Genomic DNA, 25,085 nt, shown 5'->3' with positions numbered 1-25,085 from the left:
TATTCCCACAGTGGGGTCCGGGGAGGGTAGAATGTACACAGACCATACCACTACCTTAGGTGAAGTAGAGAGGCTGTTTCCGATAGACCCTCGTTATAGCAAACACAAAAGATAAGTGCATATAAACTAGTACGATATGCAAAAATAAACTATGCATATAAACTAGTACGATATGCAAAAAGGAGTAACTAATTTTACATAAAACATATGCACAATGGAAAAGAGAACCTAGCACAATCACGACATACCTATTAGGTATGCATATATTATATCATCGTCTCAAACAATAAAGAAGGTACACAAAAGTGTTTCATAGTTCTCATTTGTGATTCCGGCGCATTATCAAGAATAAGAGACACGCTACATCCAGAGTGTTTCATTTAATGATGAAATCTTGTCTCTATTGAGTGCATTACCGATACACTTAAAGGAAGAACTGTTCTTAATCACTATGTAATTATGGGCTAGGTTAGTTGGTAGGAGTGCATTTAGGCTAGTAAGTAGGGGTGCTTTGCGTAGTGCTACATTTGTAGTTGGTTGTTCTTGGTTTTTGTTGATATCTATTGTTTCAAATAGATTGATTGTAGTATTATTTGGTGGTAGTATTGATCTATTACTGTCTGTTATTTTGTTACTATCTATTATCTCTTGTACTTCTATTACACTTTTCCTAGACTACTTTTGTCTTGAGCCGAGGGTCTATGAAAACAACCTCTCTACCTCATCTTTGAGGTAGAGGTAAGGACTGCGCATACACTCAATCTTCCTAGACCCACTTTGTGGGAATACATTAGGTATGTTGTTGGTGTTGTATGTAGGGGCTAGGGCTAGGACTGAGATTTATAGAGTTGATATTCCCTATTAGTTAGTAGTACTAAATTACAGATTGTGGTCATTCTTAGAAATTAGAATATGAGTTGTGTTTTCCTCTAGATATGGTGATTCATTTGATGATGCCAATTACATTATTACAACCTATGAAAATGGTTGTTTTCCTTTATTTAAAACTTTATTATATCGATAAGATTCTTAAACTATCACCTACAAGTAGGGGTCCATACTATATTGGAAATCATATAACTTCAAAGAAGAGCAGAAGAAGTCTCTTTTGCACTTTTACCTGCATGAGGTAACTTGAAGTGGGAGAGAAATATTCAGATGTAAGAGCTCACTCCAACATGTACCATATCAAAGATTACAAAAAAATAGCTTCTTGAGTTCTGGATTATATGGAAAGATTTATTCAAAATGGCTTAGATTTATGAACATCTTATGATACCAAAGAAACGTCCCTATGCCTGACATCTATAGTTGTTATACATATACTTTCATCTCTTTGGTTTCTAGATGATATGGAAGGATTATTCAAATTGACCCAACTTTATGAAAGAAACATCCACTATACTACCGAACAATCAATAATTTGTGACACATACACTTTCTAGTATGTTATTTGCGGATGGTAATCCCCTAGTCCATTTTCATTTGCTTGGTGATGGATGTTTTGACATGACAATCTCAAGGTGAGGTGCCATGGTGTATGTTATTTGCAGATGCCGTAGTTTTGATTGATGAGACTCATGCAAGAGTTAGTGATAAGTTGAGAGTTTGGGGGCAGACCTTGGAATCCAAAGGGTTTTGGTTGAGTAGGACCAAGACTAAATATTTGGAATGGAAGTTTAGCAAGGTGATGCGGGAGGCTGATGTAGAGGTGAGGCTTGATACTCAGGCTATTCAAAAGAGAGGTAGTTTCATATATCTTGGGTCTATTATTTAGGAAAATGGAGAGATTGACGAAGATGTCACTCACCTTATTGGTGCAGGGCGGATGAAATGGAGGTTTACTATTGGAGTCTTGTATGATAATAAGGTGCCTCCTAAACTTCAGGGCAAGTTCTATAGAATGGTGGTTAGACTAGTGTAGAACCTTTGGGGGTTGCACCATACAGTGAGGGACCAGGTCCCTCAAAGTCAATCGCAGACAATCAAACAATAGAGTGCAGGACAACGAAAGGCAGTGTAGGAAAGAAACAACACACAAGATTTAACGTGGAAACCTCCTTGCTCAAGGGAGGAAAAACCACGGCTTGCCCTCAAAAGCACCAACGAAATCCACTATACTCAACCTCTTGATTACAAACTCAATTTCAGCCTAAATCTAGGCTCCTTTCGCTTGTAATACCTCTACTACAAGCTCATCTTGGAAACTCTGCCAAGGATGATATAAGAACAAACTATAAAATCTGAAACAACCTAAAGAAAAGGGATGAAGAAGAGACAAACACTAAGAGAGGCAAAATAACTCACGGATTCAAAAACAAAAATGCAAAATACTTGCATAAATGAAAGATAGATAATGAGACATAACTATCACAATACAATAGGAACCAAGGTGTATCAAACACCAAAACCCACTAAAGTTTGTAATAGAAACACCACACTTTTACGTTGACACAAAAGGGACTCAACCTTCCCAAAGCACCAACGTTTCTAAGCCGATTTGCAACGCAAGTGATTTCACACCTATGGCTGCCCTAGTTTCAATGACTTTTCCAAGTCCTACACTAAAAACACTCCTCACAAGAGAGTTCACTCAATATTCATCAAAAGCTAATGTGATAGAAGCCTAAAGGTCTAATTATAGTTATTACATAAAAGACTAAACTACCCTTAATAAAAAGGGGCTCCTATGGAGTGTAAAGGAAAGACATCAAAAGACCACAATGCCCTTAATGAGAGTAGGCAAGGGGCGGCTTTGGAGTGCAAGACTCCCACTCCTCTCTTCAACTTGTGCCAATGCTTTGAAGTGGTTCAAAAAGGTCTTCACATACTTGCAAACCCAAACTTGGCTCCTTGTGAAAGGTTTTGTACTCTTTGCACTTGTATCATCCTCTCCATCTTGAAAAGAATTTGACCTCAAATTCACACCTTGCAAAAACAAATAGAGGGCAAGCAAACACAAAATCCTCATGACATGAGGGTTAGGGTTAGTACAACAAATAATATCATCAAACCAAGGTGGTACACATATAGCATTGACCCTACCTCTACATAATATAAATCCAAGACTAGCATGGACATCATCATAAGCAAAGAGATAGTATAGAAAGGAATCAAGTGTGAAGGCATCATCCAAGGTGCTATTCTCTATAAGAATGCCCTTTGACCCAAAAAATATAGCACATAAAGCACACAAGGATGGATTGAAGGCACTTAAGCACATATGACCTCTTCCTTTCAAGTAAAGTATCAACTTGGCATCCATAAGTTGGGAATCATACAACTTAAGCAAAAGTGTGTCAAGCAAGGATGCACGTTTAGTAGCATTACCCCAAGGAGAGAATGACACCTTTGCCCTTGGGTTTTCAAGAATGTCACTTTGCTTATCATGTCGACCAAGCAAAAAGTTGGGTGTGCCAACATCATCATATCCACATTTGGCACCGGGGTCAAATGGAAAGAGTGGCCATAGACATGGGTCTAGACAACATTCCCAAACTACAAGATATACTCTCTACAATAGCATACACCCAAACTAAGGTGTTCTCATGTATGTACTCACTACTAGTTTCAACATCATCACCATGAGTACTCTTAACAATAAGGTCACACATAGTAGAAGAAGTAATTTCCAAACAATGGACACCTTCCCTTTCTATAGAAGTACCCTCAAGTAGACACATACCACCATCAAAATCAAAGGGATTATTACTTAAGTCTTCATAAGAAGCAAGCAATTCATCCTTATAGTCATTAAACATGGGTGGGGTGTCTTTCAAAGGATCACAACCACAATCAATTTTCAATAAACAATCTCTTATTTGGTTTCTTAAGAATTCAAGCAAGTTAAAATTATCGTCACCCAATTGATCATTCCTTTCCAAGACCACACAATCCTTACCCTTAAGAGTACTCTCATCTTTTAAGAAGAGATTTCCATCTTTAGTAGGAATGTTGTCACACCATAGTGGGTTAGCATATAGGCTATAGCCTTCAAGACAAGCTATGCCTTCAACATTATTCTCACCATTAGGTTCATTAGGAGTGATTGGACTATCTTTTAGCAAGATGTTATACCTAAAGAGAGAAGGATCTACCCTCGGGGAAGAAGATTTAGAACATGCAAGTTCACTCTCTAAAGGATAACCATCGAGTTCCAAAGAAGTTTCAAACACATAATCATCTCTATGAGCAAAACCGAGAGTAGAACATTCACTAGAGGTCATGCTAAAGGGTCACTCCTATTTATTCGATCAATATTTTCGACTTCATCACTCACTTGAGATCTATTAAACACATCAAACTCATCCTCAAGTGGTGGACAAATTTCGCACATAAGTTGATCAACACAATTCGCACAAGATGATGTACTATCATTCAGAACATTGGCTTTAACACTAGGTGGACATAAATTGATCTTACAAGAAGAGTCAATTCGATCATTTATAGGATCAACTAGTGTATCCACACTCACAACATGTACATCATCAGCAAAGGGCAAAGAATCAATAGATGATGTACTATCATTCAACATAATGACTTCAATACTAGGTGGACTTAGATTGATCTTACAAGAAGAGTCAATTCGGTCATCAATAGGATCAACTCGTGTATCCATACTCACAACAAGTACATCATCAACAAGAGGCAAAGAATCAATAGACTCACAAATTGGTAAGCTACTACTCACACTTAATGGGCTATTAGCCACATAATCACCATTCACATGCACAAAAGTGTAAGAGTTAGCTATTTTACCTTGAAGTGCTTGAGTATATTCTTCTTTACCTTGGTGTGAAGGTTCCCCACAAGCTTTGGCAACAACTTCTTTTCGGCCTTGTGTTTCTCCGCTCAAGGACATTGTTATCCACAGTTTGGGAGGTGGAAGCCTCGGGTTCTATTGCCAAAGTACCTAAACAAATAAACAAACCTAAAAAAAAAACAAACAAGTTAGTTCAAATAACCTCACCACACTCACTCTTGGTTTTTACCTCATACTTGGTTTCACATGTGTTGAAAATCGGCTTGTACTTCGTGAGTGATTGAGGGATAAGTCTACTTTTGCCTGGAATAGATTTTCGTTTGAGTTGACTCAAAGAAAATTAGTTTTCGAAATTGAACCAACAAGATACAACGAATTCACAAAAGAGAAAAGCACACAAAGAACGTTAACACGAAAGAAAGGACACTAAACTAATTCTCAACCTAGTAGATAGTTATTAGTTTGCTAATTAGTGATAGAATCAACAAAATGTTACTATGAAACAAAAATAGAAACTAAGAAATCCAAGTTTGAACTAAAAATCCGGTTGCCCAAAATTGATGACGTGGCACCTTGTGATTGGATGTCAACTTTGCAAAATTTTTTTGTCCTTCAATTTTATGTCTCGGCCAAACATTAACCAAGGGAGTGTAGGCTGATTTTTTCAAGCTTCAAATGGATTTAAAATGAGATGCGCCCCCCGCCCCTGTACTTTCAATTGTACTTTGAATATTCCTTTTGTTCCTTCTTTTTTTGGATGACTTAGAATATGCTAGGAATATTCTTTGTACAAAAAACTTCCACACTCTCTTTCTTCCTTTTTCTAGACCAAACAAGCGCTTTTGAATATTCTTCTTCAACAAGATATGAAGATAAAGAAGAACAACATGAATATTCAAGAGTTGACCAAGTTTGACCACAAGACAAATGACCTCCAAATTCAAATTTTCTTGTAGATCTAAGGTCCCTTTGCCAAGTCAAGCAAAAATATCACAAAATCAATTACAAAACGTCACAACCACGACACACCACACAAAATCCACCTTTCAAAATCTTCAAGCTCAAGTCAAACAATGGTAGAATGCTCAAAACAACTCGGATCTTGCTGAAAACTTAGATCTAAACTCTATTAGTGCTAGTGAGCAAGGATCTAGCACTAGAAACTATCAAAACACACACACCTAATAGATCTAGTGTGTAAGATTTGGATCTAAGTGACCAAAACAAGACTCAAAGCTTTTTTTGTGATTTTTGGACTTTTGACTTTTTTTTGTGAAGATTTTCTTTAAGGTAATAACAATCCAAGACTAAGAGTTGTAGGAACAACCCTAAAACGTGGCTCTTGATACCAAATGATATAAGAACAAGCTATTAAAACCGACACAACCTAAAGAAAAAGGATGAAGAAGAGGCAAACACTAAGAGAGGCAAAATAACTCACGGATTCAAGAACAAAAATACAGAATACTTGCATAAATGAAAGATAGATAATGAGACATACTATCACAATACAATAGGAGCCAAGGTGTGTATCAAACACCAAAACCCATTAAAGCTTGTAATAGAAACACTACACTCTTACGTTGACACAAAAGGGACTCAACCTCCCCAAAACACCAACATTTCTAAGCCGATTTGTAACCCAAGTGATTCCACACCTATGGCTGCCCTAGTTTCAATGACTTTTCCAAGTCCTACACTGAAAACACTCCTCACAAAAGAGTTCACTCAATATTCATCAAAAGTTAATAAGAATAAAAGCCTAAAAGTCTATTTATAGTTATTACATAAAAGAAAAAACTAACCTTAATGAAAAAGGGCTCCTATGGAGTGTAAAAGAAAGACATCAAAAGACCACAATGCCCTTAATGAGAGTAGGCAAGGGGCGGCTTTGGAGTGCAAGACTCTCACTCCTCTCTTCAACTTGTGCCAATGCTTTGAAGTGGTTCAAAAAGGTCTTCACATACTTACAAACCCGAACTTGGCTCCTTATGAAAGGTCTTGTTCTCTTTGCGCCCATATCAAAGGACCCTCTACACTGATTAACTCTAATCAGTATTAAACTTAAGCAACTTTACCTAAGCACTTTCGAGTAACTATAAAACAAGACATTACTCTTATAGCATAAGTAATTCTTTTACAAATCAGCACTGAAGAACACTCACTCTTTAAGCATACTGCAAAGATAAGAACATGAGCAATGCTTGAGCAATCTTGAAATGGAGTTTTTGCTGCCTCTCTTCACTCTTTAAATTTGTTCAAAAACTATTTGATGAAGAAACCTCTTTTCCTTTCATAGATGGGGTGATGATTAGGGCTAAAATCTCATTGGACCAGGTGTCCTATTCAGTACAAGCAAACCTGCAAGTTTGTTATACAAGAGGACACAACTGTGCAGACATGCATGCCAGCTCTATTGTACCATGCACATCCAGGGACCTGGTCCCTTGAAGTTAGCTGCTCATCATCAAAACTACATATAACAATTTTCCCCCTTTTTGCTATGACAAATTAACCATACAACTTTGAGCAAATCCATTACATTTGATCAGTGTGATTACCACTCTGAAGATGAATGTTCCCCCTATAATCATGCTTCCACCATCATGCAACACAAGGGCCTGGTCCCTTCTTGTCATATGCAGCAAAAACTCTTGTTTGCTTCCCCCCGTCATAATGTACTTTCATTTAGTGCATTTGTATACTTCCCCCTGTCAACATGCCTTCCTTTATTCATCTATTCAGCACATCACTTACTTCCCCTTATCAGCATGTCATTCAAATCACCTAATACCTGGTCCCCTACTATATGTACTCAGTATTCCCCCTTTTGGCATTATTGAAAAGTGAGAATAGTAAACCAAGAGTAAATTAAGCACAAACTAGTTAACTCATGGCCACTGGGGCAACACTAACATGAAGAACAACTTTGCAAGTTAAAGGTAACAAATGCAACACACAAAGCAAAGATTCATTCATAAGTAGAGGATAAGTATCATTGCAGTGCATAAATTAAATGTTCTTAGGGAAAAAGCCACAGGAATCAAGAAGAATTAACAAGTGAAGGACTGGGAAAAAGATTTTGAAGGAGTAGGGTCAGGTGGTTGTTGAGATATCTCTGCATTCCGCCTAAGGACCTCATCAGTTAAGATTGACACCCTCTTCTTCCATTCAGGATTCTCAGTTCTGTGCATTTCAGTGTCACATGGGCTTATTTTGGAGAGATGCTGAATTGTCACTTGGAGCTTGCTGATTTCTTCATCCTTGGCAGCTGAATTGATCTTTAGTTCCTCTATTTCCTTGCTGAGCTCCCTTTGATAAATGCTACCTGATTTGACACACTTAGTTTTGACCATTATTTTCATGCCAAGCATTTGAACCACAGATTCTTGGGTTCCAGAATCACAGACAATGCCATAATGATCAAGTATTTTGTTCAACCAATATCCATAAGGAATGCCATGCTTTCTGTTTTCCCCAAGAACCACTTTGTGAATGTGTTCTATCATCAATGCAGGTAGATTAATGAACTCAAAACAATTAAGACATTCCATTACATATAAATCAGTGGCTGAGGCAATGTTTCTCTTTTGTGACCTAGGCAGAATTACCTTGTTCACAAAGTCAAAAATCAATTGAAACTCACCTTGAATGAGTTCCTATTCACTGCAGCCACAGATTTCTCTTTGACCTTTGATGCATTTGCTAAGAATTCTATTAAAGACAGTTGGTTGGAGATAGTTCTCACCCCATATATAGTACAACAACAACAACAACAACAAACCCAGTGTATTCCCACCTAGTGGGGTCTGGGGGGGTAAGATGTACGCAGTCCATACCTCTACCTCTGATGAAGTAGAAAGGCTGTTTCCGATAGACCCCCGGCTCAAGGCACAAGATACCACACAAACACATAGTAAAGCACAGAAGCAGATTACATAACATAGATACGGCACCCATAAGTAATATAAAACAGAGGAAAGCAGAGGAAAGCACACAGATTCGTAATAAAACATGGAACACGGAATCATAACAGGAATAAAACCCCCACCAAGAAATTCCCTACACTAGCGACCCAAACTGGCCCTGATCCTCTGCCGTAATTCGCGCCCTCCAGACCTTCCTATCTAGGGTCATGTCCTCGGTGAGCTGTAACTGTTCCATGTCCCGCCTAATCACCTCACCCAGTACTTCTTCGGCCTATCCCTACCCCGCCTAAAACCATCCAATGCTAGCTTCTCACACCTACGGACCGGGGCATCCATGCCCCTCCTCTTCACGTGTCCGAACCATCTCAATCGTGCTTCCCGCATCTTGCACTCCACTGAAGTCACACCAACCTTCTCCCGGATAGTCTCATTCCGAACCTTCACCCTATATATAGTAACTTCCAAAATTCTTTCAGTGTTTCCTCATTCAGCTTTATTTTCCTTCCTTGGACCTGTGCAGTTAGATTCATCCTATCTTCTGAGAATTCCAAAGTGAAATAGAGTTCCCTGACTATCTTATCTAAACTAGTGGGAATAGGTCCTTCCATGAGATGCATCCAACCTTGATGTTTAACCAGCTTAACTAATTCCACCATATCAGGTTCTGTTAGCACATTTGAATCGAAAATCCTTCCAATTAACACCTTTTAATTCTTCAAGAACCTGTTTCTAACTTTCTTGGATACAACCTTACTTTTCTCCCCATTCTTTCTTCTAGTATAAGTGATCATAGATTCCCTTTCAGCTATTTTTTCCTTCTTGGACCAGGTCCCTCAAGAGTCAGCTGCTTCTCAGGAAAAGTGTTTTACTGACATTGATTTTCTTATGATCAGCTATGTTCTTTCCCGAGCTATTTGCCAACAATATGAGGTTTTCAGCAACCTAGGTTTCATCCATCACAACATCATCAGAATTAGGCCTGGCAACGGACCGGAGTTAATCTGGTTCCGGTCCGGTTCTGGTGACGTTTCGGTCCGGTAATGCAACGGTACTGGTATACTGGTACCCGACGACGCGGAATCCGGTACCGGTGCGGAGAATTTTTTTTCCGGTAGTTTCGGTTTCGGTTGGCCGATTCCGGTCCGTCGCTGACCGGTGCAGTTTTAATTTTTTTTTTGGTATTTAGCCGTTGTTGGCCGTTTGATTATAGCCGTTGGAGAGGGCCAACGACTATTTTGTGCCTCCCCCTCCCAATTACCCCCTACCCCACGACCCTTTTAAATTTCAACTATAAATACCCTTTTGTATCTATTTTTTTCTCACAAATTTCTCAATTTCTCATACTCTCTTAAATCTTAATATTCTCATACTCTCAATTTTTATAGTCATTGTATTAATTGGAGATTTGGAGTTGGAGATTTTTTTTTAAGATATTACAAGCTTCAATTATCATCTTTCAATTTCGACATTTGGTATATGTCTGCTTTTACGCAGATGTTTGGTATATTTGTTCCAACTTTAATCTCTATATTTTTATTTTTAGTATCTATATTTGTTTACTTACATTAATTTTTTGATTTATAATATTTATATTGCTTGTTTTAACATTTTAATTATATTTAAATTTAATTATGGATGCCAATAAGAGTAGTGGTAAAAGACCAATCTTTGGTAAGGTTTTCGTAGAAATAAACAAAATAGTGCTACTACTAGTTCTTTACCGCCTAGATTTAGTGAAACTTCTTTATCACAACCTAATGGTTTCGATGTTGGTGCGGGTATGGAATTAGACCATGAGACACTAAGTAGCGTTATGGTAATTTTGAGGAAGACTTACCAGAAGAAGATGATATAGAAGAACAAGAGTTAGGTGAAACCCTTACCCCTACTAGTCCGGTTACGGAATTACCAAAAGACGATGATGTACTTCCCCCTTTACCGAAATTTAGTAGGGCCAAAGGTACTGAACGTCCTAAAAGGTCTTTAGTTTGGCAATTTATGAGTCACGATAAGGTAAATACTACTACTACTTGCAATAAATGTCAAAGAGTTATGAAACATTTGACCGAGGGAAAAAATGGTGGGACAGGGTTGCTTACTACGCATTTGAGAAGATGTAATAAAGAATTTATTCATCTAGAAAATGAGGTTAAGGCAAAAAAAGGTGGTTCACCATTGATGGAAGAATCTGTAGAAGGTAATATGGTTCAAACGCGTTTAGATAGGTTTAACTCATCTGGCTCAAGTTCTTCATTGACATATAATGAAGATGTAGATAGAGAAGAACTAGCGAAAATGGTTGCTGTTATGGGTTTGTCTTTTAGTTTTCCTTCGCACCCCGATTTTATTCATTATATTTAACAAGTATATAATCCTTTTTTCAAAGGTTTTTCACGAAATATAATTAAAAATGATATTTTTAAATTTCAAGCTGAACATTGTCATTTTCTTCGTTGCTTATTTAGTAAATTTGATGGTAGAGTATCTATTACTTCTGATATGGGTTGTAGTGTTCTCGGTAATGATTATTTTACTGTTACGGTTCATTGGATTGATCACCATTAGAACATACAAAAAGAATTATAGCTTATTAATATGTTGACGAGACTAACACCGGTCAATTTATATCTACTGCAATAACGGATTGCTTAAAATATTTTAGACTTAGTGATAAAACTATGACATGTACGTTAGATAATGCTTCTAATAATTTGAAAGCCATTGATTTTTTAAGTGCTAGAATATGTCCTATGGATGATGATTATTTTCATGTTGGATGTACTGCACATATTTTAAATTTGATAGTACATGATGGTGTTATGTTGTTTGGAGATGGTTGTTATAAGTTTCGAATTGCTTGTAGTTTTATTTTTAAAAATAAAAAAAAGGCTATAATAGATGATTTTAAATATCAATGTACGAAATGTGATCTTCCATATAGAAAAGTTCCAAGAGAAATTCGTATTAGATGGAATTCTTTTTTAAATGCTTGAAGTTTTTTTAGTATATCATGAACCTATACAATTAGTTTATAATTCAATTAATTCGAATAATGATTTAAGGCTAGGTTTTGATGATTGGATTGAAGTAGAACTTTGTAAATTTTTGAAAACTTTTTATCAAGCTACGAACACAGTATTTGCACAATATACTCCAACTATTTTTTCTGTTTTAGTAAATATTAGTGCTATTTCTAAAGTACTTGCTAAATATAAAAAAATTTGTCCTTACAAGGAGGCAATTGAAGCTATGGTTGCAAAATTTAAAAAATATTTTTTTCCTATTCCACAAATTTATTTGACAGCTACTTTATTTAACCCATTTTACAAAGGACATGGTGTAATGATGATGGTTCAAAAAATTTACGCCAATTTAGAAATTGAACCTCATGAAAAGCCATCAGTTGAAACTTCTTGTGCTAGCATAGTACCTAAATCCAGGAGTTTATATAACATGTATCAAGCTATGGAACACAGTATTGCGTCGGTCGAACCTCCTACTTCTAGACATAGATATGATGATTTAAATGACGAGATGGGTGAAGAACTTGGTCTTCAATTTTGTAGCAGCAGTGATTTTGATTCGTATATTTCTCAGGGTTGGGAATGTATTAGAGATGCAAATGGACAACCACAACTTTTAGTATGGTGGAAGACCCGTATCAGACAATTTTCAAAACTTTCAAGGGTGGTTCGAGATTTGCTAGCAAGTCAAGCTTCTTCAGTTGCTTCGGAGCAAGCTTTTAGCGCAGGAAGATTTATGATTGGAGATTATCGATATTCGTTGGCAAAAGATAGTTTGGAAATTTTGGTATTATTTAGAGATTGGATCCATGCCGAACGAAGAAATTTTGGGCTTCCAAAATTACCTCCCCAAATTGAAGACAAAATAAATGAAATATTTGAGGAGATTAGTGATGATGGAATGGAAACAATGGAAGAACAAGGAGAAAGACCAATTTCGGAAAATATAGAAATAGATAACTTGCGTCTAGAATATTATGGATGTTTTAGATATTAATAAGATTTTAGAGTAGAGATCTAATTCAAACAGAACCCTTACTAGAAGGTGGCTGTGTAGATTAGATTTTCTCTTAATATTTGTAATGTACAACGTACTAAATTTGAATAAATATAAAGGCTATTCGCCTTAATTTTATTTTAAAATTTGTTTTGTTTGATGCAATTATAGTTTACATTTATAGTTTTAAAGTTAGGGAAAAACAATTTAATACTTTAACACTATAAAGTTAGGAATTTTTTTTATAAATTTTTCTAAGTTTATGTTATAAAAAGTTAATGTTATGAGTTGAACTTATAATTATTTTTAAAATTATATATTATAATCTATTATAACTTAAAATTTTAACTATTTAAGTTAATGTATAAGTTTTTAACTTAAACTTATATAAATATAATTTAAATTAACTCATAACATTAACTTTAAAAGATTATTAGATTAATATATATTTAACTTAATTATATTAATAAAACAATTTAAATTATTAAAATAATTATATTCTTTTATTTTATTAAAGTTAAAATTAATGTTATGAGTTAAATTATTAAAGTTAAAGTTAAAACAATTTACATTATTAAAATAACGTTACATTAAAAGAAAATCCTCAAAAGAGGCAATTTCCTTGATTGTCCTTAAACAACTATTTTTAAAAAATAATTAAAAAAATACGTCGGAACTCCGGTTTCCGACCCGGTACCGCACTGGTGACAATCGGATCGGGGTGGAAGGATCATATTTTTCGGTGGTACCGGTTCCGGTAAAATACACCGGTAAAGAGGGATGATTCAGGGATAATTCTTTATTAACAAGTTGAATGATGAAGGAGTCAGACTTTGGAATAGTAGAAGAAGAGGGATGTTTTTTAGGAAGGTTTGGGAAGGGATTTTTCACAATGTTAAGCTCAGAATCCTTTGAATGACATGAAAATGGGAGAGCTGCATCCATCAGGAAGGTCTATTTCTTAGAAGGGCTATTTTGAATTTGGATTTTCCTTTTTGATACGAGGAATGGGTGCATTAAGATTCAAGGAATAATGAGCACCAGGAAGGGTTTTCTTATGGGAACAGGATATGATCAATTTTAGATTTTAGGTGACTCACCTTCCCTTTTAGAATATTGACACAAGGACGGGGAGGACGCAACTTTTTCTTGACAGAACAAACAAAATTTGCACGTACAAGATACTAACCTGAGAGATGGGACCAGGTCCCTCTCTTATTTGTGTGAATCTTCAACTTTGTGCATGTCACGTCTGTCCACCTCCAAAGTTGTTCCCATGCGTTTACACCTGCAAAGGTATGGTACTGAGTTAGACCAACAAGTTCCTAATTTACCAAGGATACCTGCCTCCTGAACATAGCCAAATTTTGGAAGGGAAGCTGATCCATCTAGTAAGTCAGGTTGATTTGATCAATCCCAGCAACAACTTGTTAGTTTTATTACACCACTTCGTACCATGACTTATTCTAGAAATAGGTCTGAAGACTAGGTCTCAGACTTGACTTGGGATGAGTTTCTTAGGGACCAGGTCCCTGAGAGTCTTATCATGACCTCTTCTGATTATTCTTAGTCTTGAGCTGGGATCAGTGGCAAACATTTTGCATTATTACTATTCTCATCTGCATCTTCCAACCTTTACTCATTATCTTCAGCATCATCAACCCTCTTTCTTCAAATCACACAGTTTCCTTCTTGTCATGGAGATTTTCAGCTATATTCTGCCATGGATCAGGTGTTTTGAAGTCGATTATTTCACCTGAGACACCTCCATCTTGAAGTGTCTTGAGAGAGAATATGGTCATACCTTTCAACACTGAGCTTTTTGATCACTCTTTTTTATTGATCATTCCTGACTGCAATTCTCTTTCTTATACCTTAGACCTTGATCACTTATCAGATTTGGGAACCCACTAAAGTCTGAGTTTCTTGAGGACAATGAAGTGATCAAATCCTTCATGGTCCATCTAGGTAGAGAGTTTTTCCTCACACTTTTCAAGGACATGAAATTCTTTGGATAAGAATTCTTTTGCTGGATATATCTACATTTAACATTCTTGCTCTATTCCAACTTTGACGGTGTTCCTTCAAGTGTCCATCTCTTCCACAGTGAGTGCACAAAGGTTTATAGACTTTGTTTTTGACATCTTGAACAACCCTGTCTTGTGACCCAGAAGATAGAGTTTTGTATTGATACCCAAGCCCCTTACCATTATTGATTCCTTGACCAGTGATATTAGAGAGGATTTGTTAGGATGAAGTTCACTGAAGAGTTTTTTTGGGTTCTTGCCTCAGACGGACCAAGTCCGTCTCAACTCCTCATTCTTCTGGAGTGCAGACCTAAGATGCTTTTGGGAATCCTCCAGTTTTTCTTCAAGCTCAACCTGAAACTTTGATGCTTCTTTCTTCTCTTTATTCTTAGAAGCATCTACTTTCTCCAGTTGACTCATCGAGCTCAGATTTTCATATTTGAGCTTAGCAACCTGTTGCTCAGTTTCAGATATCTGGAGAGTCAAAGCTATCAATTCAAGCTCGTGATCTTCTATCTTTTTCTCTAGAGCATTATTTTTTCCTTTATCACAAGCATCATCTCTTTTTTCCAGTTGACTGACTAAATTCAGATTTTCAGATTTTAACTTAGTAACCTGCTCTTCAGTTTCAGATATTTGGAGAGTTAGAGCACTTAACTCAAGCTCTTAACTTTCCACTATTTTTTCTTAGTCATTTCACACATAGAGTTAATTAGCACATCTGCAAGCCTTTTTGTCTTTCTAACAGAATAATTGTCCAAGTTTTCTTTAAGGTCAGAAAGTGTTATGTCATTTTCTTCTTCATCTTTAGTGTTTTCCATAAAAGCAAACAAGGAATCAAAGGTCACTCTCTCATCCTTCGCTGCAAGCATAGAAACATCTGCAGACTTCTCAGCTTCATCAGATTCACTGGAGGAGTCTCCCCAACCAGCTAAGGCTTGTTTAACCGCAAAATCAGTTGCAGCCTGTCTTCTTGATTTTATAGGGACCTGGTCCCTGTTCTTTTTTTGTCACCTCCAACATTAAGATACTCTTGATGATCCGTTTTGTGCATAGGACAGTCTTTTATGAAATGCTCAGGACTACCATATTTGTGACACACCTCCATAGTGACACCTTTTTTGCTGCTACTTTCACTTCTTTGGAACTAGCCACTTTTCCTCATAGCTCTAACAATTTTTTTTGCCAAGTAGGCAACATCAATGTCTTCTTCATTTGAACCTGACCTTGAAGCTTTTAGTGCCAAAGATTTTTCCCTTTTTACTTCCTTCATCTCTTCTCCTTGCTGCTTCTTGAGTTCATTGGTTTCAGGTTCCCAATAAGTTCATCCATAGTGAGGGTCTTCAGGTTTCTTGCCTCAGTTATGACATCCACTTTGCTTTTCCATGACTTAAGAAGAACACCAAGAATTTTTCTCACCTATTTGTATATAGGAATTACTTCTCCTAAGCAGTGCAACTCATTAGTGATAGAAGTAAACCTGGTATGCATCTCTTGAATCGTTTCTCCTTCTTTCATTGTGAAGGTTTCATACTTAGTGTTCAACATATCAACTTTTGAATCCTTTGCATCAGTGGTTCCTTCATGAGTTGTTTTCAAGCAGTCCCAGATTTGCTTAGATGTTTCATAAGCTGAATCCTGATGTATTCATCTGGTCCTATGCCATGGACAAGAAATTTCTTGGCTTTGTAGTTTTTCTCTATTCTTTTTCTGTCTTCATCATTGAAATCCCTCCTGCTTTTAATAACCATTTTAGTATAACATCTTCTTCTTTGACTTCTCTTACAGGTACATGAGGACCATCAAGAATAATGTCCATTAGCTCACTATTCTCAACCATAATGAAGTCAAACATCCTTGTTTTCCACCACCCATAGACTGTCTATTAAATCTAGGTGGTCTAGTGGTAGATTTCTCTTCTTCCAGGTTTGGTGGAGCAGCCATGATAACCAAAACACTCTAGAACCCTTGAGGGTTACACCACACAGTAAGGGAACAGATCCCTCAAAGTCAATTACAGGCAATCAAACAATAGAGTGCAGGAAAACTATAGGCATTACAGGAAAGAAACAACACACAAGATTTAACGTGGAAACCTCTTTGCTCAAGGGAGGAAAAACTACAGTTTGCCCTCACAAGCACCAACGAAATCCACTATAATCGATCTCTTGATTACAGACTCGATTTCAGCCTAACTCTAGGCTCCTTTCGCTTGTAATACCTCTACTACAAGCTCATTTTGGCAACTCTGCCAAGGACCCTCTACACTGATTAACTCTAATCAGTATCAAACTTAGGCAACTCTACCTAAGAACTCTCGAGCAACTACAAAACAGGACATTACTCTTATAGCATGGGTAATTCTTTGACAAATCAGCACTCAAGAACATTCACTCACTCTTTAAGCATACTACAAAAATAAGAACATGAGCAATGCTTAAGCAATCTTGAAATAGAGTTTTTGCTGTCTCTCTTCACTCTTTAGATCTGTGCAAAAACTATTTGATGAAGAAGCCTCTTTTTCCTTTTATAAATGGGTGATGATTACGTCTGAAATCTCGTTGGACCAGGTGTCCTATTCAGTACAAGCATCACCTGCAAGTTTGTTACACAAGAGGACAAAACTGTGCAGACACGCGTGTCAGCTGTACTGTACCATGCACATCTAGGGACCTGGTCCCTTGAAGTTAGATGCTCATCATCAAAACTACATAAAGCAATTAGCTTTGTTTTATGGAGTGGAGTGTTGGCTAGTCAAGAATTCTCACGTCTAGAGAATAAAGGTGGTAGAGATGAGGATGATGCAATGGATGTGTAGGTTGACTAGGGGAGATAGGTTTGAAATAGGGATATCTGAGTCTGAAAGAAGGTGGGAGAGGCTTCGGTGGAGGACACGATGAAACACGTTTGAGATTGTTTGGACATGTGATTAGTAGATGCACAAATGCTCCAATGAGGAGGTGTGAGAAGTTGGCTATGGATGGATTCAGAAGAGGTAGAAATACATCGATGAAATATTTGGGAAAGGTGATTAGACAGGATATGACATGGTTTTAGCTTACTGAGAACATAACCTTAGATAGAAAGATGTAGTGAACATGAATTAGAGTTGAAAGTTAGGAGGTCAGAGTGCGTTCATGCTACTAGGTAGGAGTGTTGTCCTTATTGAGTGCGACACTGTAGTTTTTGTTCTTGGATTCTTGTTGATATATGTTGTTTCTTGTAGATGGCTTGTAGTATTATTTTGTGGTAGAATTGTTCTGCTACTATTTGTTTTGATGTTACTCCGTAGGGGTTATTTGGTAGAATATATAAGAATAATGCTGAATAAGGCACATTAGTAGTGCTTGCATTATTAATACAAGTATTAATAATACTGGTATTAGTTATGTAGACATTATTTCTTACACAGTGTTTGATTTCATGTATTAAAAAGAATATGCATTAACATAATTTTTATAAAAAGATGTTTGTTTACCAAAATACCCCTCTTTCCATTTAAAGCTTCACAAATACCTCGTGAACAATTAGGAAAAATGGCAAAATCTACCCTATAAATCCACTTCTCGTAGAGGAACCGTGAACTCTAGTTCTTCGCAAGAAAGTGGCTAAAGAGCGTGCTCGGCAGATGAAGAAGGCAATACCAAAAATGAAGATGACCCATACTTAGATTTGTGTTTTTGTGCCATCTCAATCTTCTCTAGATATCTTCAATGGCCATTGTGTGTGTCATTGTCACCTAGACTGCTTCTTAACACTTTGATAGAAAAAGCAACCATTGTTTGATTAAATGGAAGGAAGAAGAAGAGGTGGAGAAAATCACTATAACTTTTTCCATAGCAAAGTGCAGGGAAGAGAGAGAGATTAAATGATTTTAGGGTTAATTTTGTAATTCATCAAGTTAATGTAATAACCCAAACCTTTTAATGAGGGATAAAGGGGTAATTTGGCCATATATTTATTAGTAATTAAGAGGATTTAAAAAGGTTGGGCCACACCCACTCTGTTGTTCAGTTTTTTTTTTACGTTAAGTTGCAGAGGAGTAGAATATTAGGGCTTCTTAATCCCTTTATTGCTGGAAAGAAAAACAAGAAACTTAAGGTGAAATTTGGGAGAGTTGAAAGGTGAAAATAAAGATTTGGAATCACTGTTGGCGGCTGTCTAAATTGCAGGTATTGACATCAATAAATATTACAGTAGCACATTCGAGTACTATTTGGAGGGTGCAGTAGCATGCACGGGAAAACTAGGTAGTGAATTATTTATGTTGTTAAGGATTGAACCAATGATGGTCCAAATAAACTCCAATCACTGGAATAATGATTAAATTGCATTTTTTTTTAATGAATAAGGTTGACTCCAATCTTTGGAGTAATGATTAAATTGCATTTTTTTTAATGAATAAGGTTGCAGTCAAATTCAGTGGATGAATTCATGGGTTATTGAGACTAGATTATTCTGGAGTAATTATTATTTTTTATTCATGCACGAGATCTAGATTATTTTTTTTACTCATAATTCATGGGTTAAGGTGTGAGATATTAAGACTTGGCCCTAAACTTGAAAGTTAAGGATATTGAGACTTAACCTGAATAAAATAATTGATATTGTTATTTAATATTTTGTTTAGATTGATCCTATTGGTCGTTGTTGGTTTATGTTCTACACATTGCAAGGTTGGGGAATTTATTATCAGCGAGGTAAGTGAGACTTTAAAGCTTTGATGCTTTCTTTTCAAATCTGGTTTATGAAAATTATATTTTTCTGCCTAGTCCATGTGTTGGGACAAGCGTGAACTTGGTAGAATTGGTGGTATTTGACTGGCTGTGGATAGATAATTTGTGAGGTGTCGTGACAATTAATCAGTGGTGATGTTGGGGCGTTGAATATATTTTCTTCGTTGCCGTTATAGTCTCTAGGGGCAGCCGTAACATGTTAGGGGCATTATTTATGCTGCCGTAATAGACTTTTGGGGCATTATATATGCTGCCGTGGACTTGTCGGGGTGTTAGGTTGATCACCTTCACTGCCGTTTATGACAAGTCGTGAGAGTTGATTGAGTTGAGTTATAGAGTGGTTTTTGAACTTTCGTTTGCATCTTGTTGAACATTACCTTATAAGAGACACTGTGTGCATATAATTTATGTATTTTGGTTGTGCCTTGTATTTTCTAACACTTGTTCCAGAGGTATTAAAGTACCGAGTCAAGGATCTTACTGGGTTATATTTATATATAGCTCACTCCTTACTTGCATATTGCAATACGGTTGCAGGGAGAGACTTGTGGCTGATGGTCTTTACTTGTGGACTCTGTTGCTGAGGTGAACCTTTGCATTATTTGTGGAGGCTGTCATCCAGCTTTAGTCATTTTAGATTATATTCCTTTTCGTTGGGTTTGTATGGCCGAACGTTGAACTCATGTAACTTGTTTAGATGCTCCATGGTCTAGTGTGGGGTTTGGTTAGAGATTTGTTATCTAAACCACTATTGTTTTTGGAAATATATCTTGTTGAACAATTACCTTGCGATAATGGTTATTCCATGCGTTTGGAGTTGCTTATGTTTTTATCTCAGTGACTATAGCCATTATGAATGTATGGGGAATTGGTTCTCCCGAAAAGTGGTGTTAGCGGGAGCCAGTCACGCCTAGAGGTGGATTTGGGACATGACAAAGTTGGTATCAAAGCTTAGGCTTTAGGTCTCGGGTCATTGAGTAGTGTTTAGTAGATTCTTGTTCATTGGTATGTAGGCGCCCATACTTATGAACTTGAGGCTACGGAACATTTAGGAAGTTTCCATTTTTTTTTATTCAGAGTTCGTGCATTGAGTTGAATTTAGTCTAACCTTTAAATATTGTTTCGCAGATGGTTAAGAGACACGGTTCTTCCTCCACTGGTCGACCTAATGTGCCTACTGGACGTAGTGCTGGACAGGATACTACCCGTTGTGGTGGTTGAGTTGGGTCTCATCCGACCAGGCCTAGAACTAGGGCACAGACTAATCCTGAGCATGGAGTTAGGAGTCGGGGCCAGCTCCAAGTTGTGGCTCCTGAGCGAGTGGAGGACCAGGTTGACCATGATACTCCAGCTGCAGCACCTGTTGCTGTGCCTACTGTTACATTGCCTGCCGACATTGTGGTCAGGATGTTGAATGTACTGGAGGCATTAGTGCCCAATCAGGGTCGAACTCCAGTTCCTCAAGCTATTTCACTGACGCAGGCACAAGTTCAGTTGGATGTTGCAACCTCTCAGGCATCTCCACTAGTTGATCATTCGATTGCAGCTGTAGGGCAACCCAAAGATCTTAAGAATTTCTTGGATATTAAGCGACTGGAGTTTGATGCTACACCATCTTCTGTTGAGCCTCAAAAGTTTTTAGATCACTGCGAGTAGATACTGACTACTTTGGGACTGAAGGAGACTCGTGGTGTAGAATTTACCACTTTTCTGTTCTCAGGATTTCCCGAGGCATTGTGGACTTTCGTTTTGAGGGGCAGACAAGCAGGGCTACCACCGATCACTTGGTCAGAGTTTTCAGTTATGTTCTTGGACAAATTTATTCCCTTGAGCAAACAAGATGACATGAGACGCCAGTTTAATGAGTTACGACAGGATCCATGACAGCCACTGAGTACGAAGCGAAGTTTACTGAGTTGTCCAGGTATGTTCCATCTTTAGTTGCAGATCAGAGAGAGAAAGTAATGTGATTTGTGGATGGACTTAAGGCTCGTTATCATGGTCTAGTGATACACGATGTGCATAATGGGTCCTATTCTGAGGTGTTTGACACTGCTCTCCTTTCTGAGTCCTATTATGAGATGGAAAGGACTAATTGAGAAAATAAGAGGGCACGTAACTCAGGTGGGTTTAGTGGTGCTCCGTCTGGGAACAAGAGTGGGTTTGGTCGTGGACAGTCTAGGCCTATGCAGTCAGAGTCAGTGGGCCAATCTTCAAGGAATAGTTATCCAGCTAGGCATGGTCAGCAGCAGCAGACACGGTGAAAGAGTAATGATTCCTTTCAGTCCGGGTAGCGTTTGAAATCTTGTGGCAAGAATCATACTGGACGTTTTGGAGTTAGCGGTCCTTGTTCTACTTGTGGTGAGAGAGGGCACATTGCTAAGTTTTGTCCTAAGGGAGATTCTGGGTCTAGTCACGCTACTCCTCAAACACAGAGAGATGTTGCAGATACTCATGCTCACACTTAGCCAGCTAGGATTGCTCCACAGGGTGCTCGTGGACAGAGTCGACAGGGTGCTCAGACAGCGGATGGACCGCCGAGATTCTTTGCTATGGCTAGGCAGGACATAGAGGCATCTAATGCAGTAGTCACAGGTATTATCACTGTAAATTCTTATGAGGCATATTCTCTTATTGATCCTGGTTCTACATACTCGTATGTGTCTCCATTTTTTGCTTTATTCTTAGAAAGGAGGATTGAAACTCTTGGTGTGCCATATATTGTTATGACCCCAGTGGGGGAGACCTTATTAGTGGATAGAGTTTATAGTGATTGTGTGATATCTGTTCAGGGTAAGGACAACATAGTTGATCTATTTGTGTTGCCAATGACTGACTTTGATGTGATTGTGGGGATGGATTGGTTGGCGTCATGTTATGCTTTGGTTAATTGTTATGCTAAGCTTATACGTTTCGATATTCCTGGAGAAACACCTTTTGTGTGGAAAGGTATGACTCCTGTGACTCAGGGAAAGATAATATCCTATATTAAAGCACGTCGAATGATTAATCATAGGTGCTTGGGTTTCATTTCTACTATTCATGACACTCGGGCGGAAGATGTTTCTATTGACAATGTTTCTATTGTTCGAGAGTTTGTTGATGTATTTTCAGATGATTTGCATGGGCTATCTCTGATGAGAGAAATAGAGTTCAGCATTGACCTGGTGCTAGGGACTCAACCTATCTCTTTTCCACCTTATCGTATGGCTCCTGCTGAGTTGAGAAAATTGAAGTTCAACTTCAGGAGTTACTTGATAAGGGATTCATTAGGCCTAGTGTATCACCTTGGGGCGCACTTGTGCTATTCGTGAAAAAGAAAGATGGCATGATGAGAATGTGCATTGATTACAGGCAGTTGAATAAGGCAACAGTCAAAAATAAATATCCTTTGCCTCGTATTGATGATTTATTCAATCAGGGTGCTACTCACTTTTCTAAAATTGACTTGAGATCTGGTTACCATCTTCTGAGAGGCCGAAGATATCACTAAGACAGTTTTTCGGACCAGGTATGGACATTTTGAATTTTTAGTGATGTCTTTTAGACCGACTAATGCACCTGCAACATTTATGGATCTCATGAACAGGGTATTCAAGTCATATTTAGACCATTTTGTGATTGTGTTTACTGATGACATTTTGGTATACTCCCGAAATGAGGCAGAGCATGGACAACACTTGAGAGTTGTGTTGCAAACACTTTGAGAGCACAAGCTTTATGCCAAGTTCTCAAAGTGTGAGTTTTGGTTGGGCATGGTTTCATTTTTGGGAAATGTGGTGTCAAGAGATGGTATTCATGTTGATCCAAAGAAGATTGAAGCAGTTCGAGATTGGCCTCAGCCTAGTACTGTTACGGAGATACGTAGCTTCTTGGGGCTAGCTAATTATTATCGGAGGTTTGTAGAGGGCTTCTCGAAGGTGGCTTCTCCATTGACGCGCTTAACACAAAAGGGTGTGGCTTTTCAATGGTCAGATGAATGTGAAGAAAGTTTTCAGAAATTAAAGACAACATTGATTTTGGCTCCGATTTTGACCTTACCTACTGCTGAAGGTCGTTTCACTATTTTTTGTGATGCATCTCGAATCGTTATGCGATATCTTGTTGAACAATTACCTATAATGGTTATTCCATGCATTTGTAGTTGCTTATGTTTTTATTACAGTGACTATAGCCATTGTGAATGTATGGAGAATTGGTTCTCCCGAAAAGTGGTGTTAAGCGGGAGCCAGTCACGCCTAGAGGTGGATTTGGCACATGACAGTTAATGCATGTATTGAAGCCTTTGTATTACTAATACATGGAAAATGGGTGTTAGTAGTAATGCACATCTCAATACATAATATAGTGTATAACTAATACAAACATTAGTTATACATAAGATGAAAAAGTGTACCGAACAAGGTATTAATAATACACAAGGCTAATGCACGCGTTATTTTTGCTAATACACTCTGCCAAACGACCCCTTATTGTTTTTTGTACCTCTTTCACATCTTTTTTCAGGACCGTGTTTTGTCTTGAGCCGAGGGTCTATTAGAAACAACCTCTCTACCTCACCTCTGCGGTAGTGGTATGGAATGTGTACACTCTACCCTCCCCAGAATCCACTGTGCGGGGTATATTATTGTTGTTGTACACTTTCTAGTATTATGCAGAGTAAGCAAATGAACTATGAACAGGTATCTAGAACTACATGTTACAATTTGATAGCCACAACTGTGATTCAAACGGAGTTCTTAACATAAGTGTTGGTGCCCATCTTGGGCCCAATTACATCATATTCCTTCCTATCAAACTGTGTTAGGCATGAAACATGAATAAATTTGGCGATAATCTGAATGGTTTTCTTTATCATCTGAAGGCTATGTGTTTGTTGCTCCATAGTTTCGCAGTTAACTGTGGGGTTCTTTGTTGCAAGATGCCCTTGTTCCCACAATGTTTTTTATTGTTGCAGAAGTATGAGGGCTATCCTTCAGGTTCTATGGTTGATTTTGCATGCGATGCGTATGGATCTCCAATATTAGCCGTTAGCAACTTGGCTGTTCACACCAAGGTTCGTTTTATCATGTGGTGGTTAAGTTGTGCTTAAGTATCTGCATTTACCAAATTGGAATAATAGAAATTTCAGTTCTACAAATCACCGGGTGCTTATTTTCAGCTTTGTGTAAGTTTGGTTTTCAATTCAAAGGCTATTCAAGATATTGTTTGAATTTTTAAATAGAAATCAGAAGTGCTAACTTCAATGTTTACCTTCTTATGTCAATATAGCGCTGCATATCCTGAAAGTGTTGTGTCTGTGGTATTCTTATTGTATTTGTATTTTTCAGAAAAAAAATATTTTCACCCCTTCCCTTTCTCATTTTCAGAACTTAGGTTTTGATATGAAACCTGGTGATTAGTGCAGGACCTCTTAGCTACTTCTAGATGCTCATTGCTTGTTGCAAGAGATCCTGAAGATAGGACTGACTTAGTAATTACTGTGCATGGTGATGCTGTTCCTGTAAGTCGTCACTTTAAGAGAAATTCTTTTCCATGATCTCTCTCTCTCTCTCTCTCTCTCTCTCTCTCCATTTGACCGGAGATTGATGTCAGTTTCTTTCTTTTCCTG

The 25,085-nt window shown here is 37.6% G+C and overlaps 1 protein-coding gene across 9 annotated transcripts in view; it reads left to right on the top strand.

Annotated features, from left to right (window-relative positions):
- Positions 1-25,085, top strand: part of LOC107863683 — a 47,330-nt gene that overhangs the window by 4,059 nt on the left and 18,186 nt on the right. For all 9 annotated transcript variants that reach the window (XR_007053017.1, XM_016709733.2, XM_016709728.2 and 6 more), the window contains exons 4-5: positions 24,432-24,530; positions 24,882-24,977. Coding sequence is in view for 8 of the 9 variants with exons in the window: in XM_016709733.2 (XP_016565219.1) it covers positions 24,432-24,530; positions 24,882-24,977 (195 nt within the window). In the remaining variant the exon portion in view is untranslated. The remainder of the gene's footprint in view (positions 1-24,431; positions 24,531-24,881; positions 24,978-25,085) is intronic.

The sequence above is a fragment of the Capsicum annuum genome, chromosome 3 (genome assembly GCF_002878395.1).
Source record: "Capsicum annuum cultivar UCD-10X-F1 chromosome 3, UCD10Xv1.1, whole genome shotgun sequence".
Lineage (NCBI taxonomy): Eukaryota > Viridiplantae > Streptophyta > Magnoliopsida > Solanales > Solanaceae > Capsicum > Capsicum annuum.
The sequence above is the reverse complement of the archived record's forward strand: the minus strand, read 5'-3'. Positions and strand labels throughout refer to the sequence as shown.